Genomic DNA, 6,000 nt, shown 5'->3' on the forward strand with positions numbered 1-6,000 from the left:
TTTAGAAACATACAAGCTGGATACATTTAAATTAAGCAGGAGTCTGCTTCTGGGGCCAAAATGCCCAAGATTTATCAGATTGCAGCATACAGTTCCACTTAGGGATCTTGACACGAAGAAATTTATGTTTACAAGCAGATTTGTGCATAATTGGCAATGAAACTAAAAAATCATATGGAATGCCAATAATCAAAAAGATACCAATTATATGGTAGGAAGATGATTGTATCATGTGAATGCTTGTCACTGTGCTCTAAATACAAACACATTCCTGCAATATTAATGCACTGTGATGTGTCAAAATAAATAGCACCATACATACATGTTCCAATAGTCAGAGGCAATCCAGGGTTATAATCTGGGATCTGACTTGTAATTTGAAATATTTCTAAGAAAATTAAACAGTTTAGCTTCTATTGTATTACTAATGTAGAATTTAAGAATTTGGGCTTAAATACATAATTTTCAAGTTTGGAAAGTTATGAAAAACCTTGAAATGTCCCAATAACATAGGCATATATTTTTAAAGATCAATACATTCCATTAATTCAACCACAACATATGGCTATTAAGGTTGAAATCTCTCACAGATTAAGAATGACCCGTGCATGCATTGTATTTCATCTGTTCTTCAAACGTTATGTGCAGGAAAGCAGAAGAAATGATGACTTCTTCCAGAAGGACCCTTGCACTAGCAGAAAAAAGCAATAGCTAAGTAGTATTAACATGCCTTAGCTGGTGCTTGGTTGTAGATATTGCATGCCCTTTGGGGAACAATTTTTAAGAATCTTTTTTTTTAACCTCACATGCCAGAAAAGATTCTTAAAGATACAGTGTGTTTCCCAAAGGCATGCAGTAGCCACAACCAAGTACCAGGTGATATTTAAAATGTGTGCCACCTTGACATTTCTCCTTGTTCTATCTTTCTGTTTCTTTATTAAAAACTTCTTTGTCAAGAGTATGTTTAAAAAACAACAGAGTTCCATTCACTGCTTTTCACTTTTTAAAATCCGATTAATTCTTAATAACGTATCCAAGTGATTTCCATGCATATGCTGTATTTGTTAAGCAGATATTCTTTATTTGGGGTACCAGAAAACTGGCGAGTGTGATGAATACAGAATTTTCAAACATTAATGAAGAGCTATTCAAAAAAATAATTCTCAAATGAGTATTTTTATGCAAGAGTTCAACAGAAGGCCCTTACAATGCAACCTTCTTAAATAAATCACACAAAACCCGCATTCATAAAGAAGGATTACTCTCTGCAAAATGGATACTGGGAGCTACAGTTAGAGATGCATAATTCCAGACCAGAAGAAAGAGGATCTGACAACTAAAGAGAAGGTTAAGAATTGAGCTGCAGAATGGAAACTCAAGGAATTTGCAAGTAAACCCTAAAGGTTTTTTAATAATAATAATAATAATAAAAAAAGGTTAGAGCTGCCTTGAGCGTTCTTGTGGCAAGTAGTCTGTAAAAAATTTACTTTGGCAATATTGCATGCATAATATAACTACGAGTCTGAATAGATTGAGCAATTTCTCTGAGGCAGCACCCATATTTATCCAGCCAGCATCTTTCCATCACTGCATTGTTGAGGGTGGGATTCTCCATACTTTAAGATATTCACAATAACCTCACCAGTCTGCATCATACAATGACCTTAAAACGTTCTCATGATTGGCCTTATAGAGTACATAGTTCTATAAACTTTCACAGTATTTTCCTATTAGCTCAGCTCTTTATTTTCCCCTTTATATATATATATATAGTTCACAAATCTGTGAATTGCATATTTGATAGACTCCTGCTATTTAAACATGGATCTTACACTTCCCAAATAGTGCTAGGTTCCCACTCTGTTGTCTAGAATGCTTATCATTAATACATCATCCCCTGCACGCTCCCTCTCAGCCATACCTTTGAAGAATGTGTCAGCCCTTTAGAAAGATCCTTTTTTGTGTTTCAGTCTTTATAACGTAATTGCACCCTTCAACCTGATTGATCTATTTGCAGGAGGCGACAGAAGAATCCTTTAAGCTGTACTCTTATCGTAGCACATTTTAAAGCAACAACCTCAGGTAGAACATAGCGACAACATGAAAAAGCCAAAGAAAGCATCATTTATGTTTTTATCAGAACCTTTGCTGATACCTAGAAAATAGATTCCTTTTAAAAGAAGATTCTGGCTTGTTTATGTAGTTGGTGTGTATCTGTTTGTGCTTCTATGTGCGTATCAACTACATCTTGTGTAGCAACTCATTTTCTAGTCATAGATGACCAAAAATTACAGACATATATGCATAGTTATGTATTTATTTATATCCCACCTTTATTATTTTCATCAGCAACTCAGGGTGGGAACATCCCTAATACTCCTTCCCCCTTTTATTTTCCACCGAGCAACAACCCTGTGAGGAGGGCTGGGCTGAGAGAGACTAACTGGCTCAAAGTCACCCTGCTGGCTTTCATGTCTAAGGTGAAACTAGAACTCATGGTCTCCTGGTTTCTGGCCATATTCCTGTGCTAACCGACTGCAGTGAAAGGGAAAGACTCTTCCTCCAGAACCAGCATGATCACTGGAAGGAAAACATTTTATTCTATTAGTAAACAGAAGATATTTTTTATTTAAAAAGGCAACTGGCCATCCATCTCAGAAATATGAACTGGCCATCTCAGTGGTATAGATATTTTATTTCAGAATTGATATGACCTGCAAGTACCTTGAGCCAGAGACCTACTTTTTTATTATTATTATTATTATTATTATTCTACTGAAACAAGGAAAGCACCACAAATATTGAATGGCAGTTGCAACTAGTTGCTTGACTTAAGGATAGAAATAAAAACACAACTAAAGAGAAAATGTGATTAAATATTTAAGTAAAGAGGCACTATAATCAATGCCCATTCTGTAAACATCTGGAAGCTTATTGTGAACACACTCGATGCAGAACTGAATCACTGAAATAAGATGGACCGAAGAACCAAAATTCACTGCTGCATTGTATCAGATTGCATTTCTAAGGAAACCGTATATATTTTTCCTTAAAAGTTAAATTTTCACAAGTCTAGAATACTTTAGCTTATTAGGAGCTTTTGGAGAAGCTAGTGCCTCCTGGTTTGTTATTTGTTCAGTATTTTTTTAGGAATAATTAATATCACTGAAAATGTAAGTAAATATTCATATGTTAAACATGAAAAATTGATTCATTAATGCCATCTAATATGCATCCTAATGCTGTCAGTCTAAGTTAGAGTTGTCATTATAGAGCTAGGATGGTAGACAAAATGCTTGTCCAGCTGGTTCTACTTTTCAATCTCTAGCTGCTCAATTTATGTTAGGATTTCTTGTAAGAATCTCTATCAAATACTTTTAAGAATTATATCCAATCAATCTGCTCTCCCCACTTAAAACTATGAACAAAAACATGTATTTAATTACTGCATGGAGAAAGGATCAATCAACATACATAACCATTCAACCATCTTTAGGGTAGGATTAAGTTAGTATTAGTAAGCTTCTCTCATTTTAGAAGAACTTAGCTGCTAACTGAGCTATAAACACAGATAATTGCACTAAGGATGGAATTCATCTGTAGTTTGCTACCTTTCTGCCTAGGGCAGTTTAAATAAATACTTACACATTAAATGGTAACTTTATATTGTGACCTAAAAGCAGAGGTTGGATTAGATGATCTTTATAGTTAATTCCAACTCCACAGCTATATGATTCTAAGAGATTCAATTGTGAATGAATTCAGTCCACATATGTGTTTGCCATAAACTGTAATCATTTATAAGTTTGAATGCTAATTAACTATTAAATGAAAAAAGGCAGACATTATTCAATTAATTTGCTCTCCCCCAAGGACAGCTACCAGAGACTTGGCAAACAAGAGTATTTAGAATTGTTGTGCAATCACCTGGAAGCCCAAAGACAAATGTTACTAACAGTATTCATCTTTTATTTCTGAGAATCTTCTTGCAGATAAAGATTCATCTTTTATTTCTGAGAATCTTCTTGCAGATAAAGATAAAATATATTCAGTTAAATGCTGAAGTGTGTAATTCAAGATTCTAAGTTAAGGCTGAAATGAACTTTTACTGACTGAAAACATAAAAGGGACACAATTGTTGCCTGTTGATATGTGAAATGGATAGGAACTATTCCTATAATTGTGGTTTTGCTAGGTAGCATGTTGCCTATCTGGTCACTTTGCAATTAGACTTAGCCAAGTCTGAAAGGCACCTCCCCCCCCCACACTGATAAAAGGAAATGATAAAAGAAGCCAGTTGTTATTGTTAAAAATGGCTTTCACTCTTTCTCTTTGCTAAGTAGCATAGGATAGCGAAATCTTCCCTGCAAAGAACCTGATAGACAAAAAAAAGAGAGAGAAAGAGAGAGATAACCATCATAAGAGTCACAATGTAGCAGTTTTGTGTTGTCTTTTTATTGACCGTGCAATTGGATTTGTATGCCCGTGTGCGTTTAAACGTCTCCACTCGAAATCCGCTTGACACTAAATCAGTGGTTCTCAACCTGTGGGTTGGGACCCCATTTGGGGTCGATCGACCATTTCACGGGGGTCACCAAGCAAGGCTGTCCGCCATTTTTTTTGTCCGCCATTTTTTTCCCCTTTTCCGGCGGGTGCCTTACCTCCCTTGGGCTGGGCCAGCTGGTGGTCGGCCTGCTCCGTCTCTGCCGCTTGCCAGCTACGCCTCGGCCGGCGCAGGGGGCGGAACCACGCATGCGCAGCGCTCCCAGGCAGGGAAAGTCCTCGACTTACAACCGGTTGGGTAGTCCTCGACGTACGACCGGTTTAGTCCTCGACTTACGACCGGTTTAGTCCTCGACTTACAACCGGTTGGGGTCGCGGCATTAAAAAGGTTGAGAACCACTGCACTAAATGAATGACCATACTGAAGGGGGGGGATGCTGGAACCAGCCAACAAACTCAAAGTCGGAATTCAAGAATGTCCTACCGCCTCTGTTGTTAGCTGCTCTGAATCCAGTTCAAGCTTTAAGCTTTATGAATGAACTTCAGGTGGAAATAGGAAATATCTCTGAATATACGAAAAATGCTAGCGGGGGCAGGGGCGGGGGACAAAAAAACCAGAACGAACGATTGAATCTTCCTTCCCGGCTGACGCTCACCCGGGTTAAGAGGAGGTTGCCCTCTCCCGGCCTCGCTCTTTTTCCCCCGCTCGCTGCTCACCTGCAAATAGGGCTTGCCCCGGTCGAGGCCGCCCACCACCATATCCGCCGAAGCCATCGCTCCCGTGGAGGAGAAGCCGAAGCCCACGTAGCCCTGAGTGCGCACCTCCAGGCGGAAGGCGATGGCGTCGCCCTGGTGAGCCCACAAGAGCCGGTAACGGGACGAGCCGTCCAACATGGCGCTGTGAGGGTAGTGGCGCCCACCGGGCACAGGCGGCAAAGCCCAGAAGAAGAGCAGCAGCAGCAGCAGCGGCGGCGGCGGCAGCCGCCAGCAGCGCATCCTCCCGCCCGCGCGCACTCCAGGACGCAGAGTCGGACTTGGCGCCAGCGCGCCCTTTACTGCGCTTCGGCTTGAAGCTGCCGCTCTTGCCGTCGCCGCCTCTTCACGCCTCTCCAGTCGCTGAGCCTCCTCATTGGCGGGCTCTCGCCTGGCCTGGAGGGCTGAGCGGGTGGGCGCAACTGGAGGTGGAAACCTAGACGTGAAGCCGACCGGGTGGCAAGCGGGAAGCGAAGGAAGAAGAGGGGAGCCCGCGGAGCCACCGACTGAGAGGGAAAAGCGGGCAGAAGCTGAAGATGGGATGGCTATCCCACCAATGGAAAGGCTGGCTGTCTCTCCTCGGTTCTGGAGAGAGTCAGCAGCTCGTTCAGCAAAAGAACGTGTTTCCCCTTCTCCCCGTCCTCAGGCTGGGAACTCTTTCCCAGTTGCTGAGGAAGGGCTGAGGGCTTTATTTTGCTTCTTTAAGGCACAGGACAATATGGCATCCTTATCATTTCCCTCCTG

The 6,000-nt window shown here is 41.0% G+C and overlaps 1 protein-coding gene across 1 annotated transcript in view; it reads right to left on the reverse strand.

Moving 5' to 3' along the window:
- The window catches only part of MOXD1 (monooxygenase DBH like 1), a 39,284-nt gene extending 33,785 nt beyond the window's left edge, over nt 1–5,499 (reverse strand). The window contains exon 1 of the mRNA XM_029287264.1: nt 5,221–5,499. Coding sequence (XP_029143097.1) covers nt 5,221–5,499 — 279 coding nt within the window. The remainder of the gene's footprint in view (nt 1–5,220) is intronic.
- Nucleotides 5,500–6,000: the final 501 nt, after the last annotated feature.

Source organism: Protobothrops mucrosquamatus, unplaced genomic scaffold, assembly GCF_001527695.2.
Source record: "Protobothrops mucrosquamatus isolate PMUCROS unplaced genomic scaffold, P.Mucros_1.0 scaffold_279, whole genome shotgun sequence".
NCBI lineage: Eukaryota > Metazoa > Chordata > Lepidosauria > Squamata > Viperidae > Protobothrops > Protobothrops mucrosquamatus.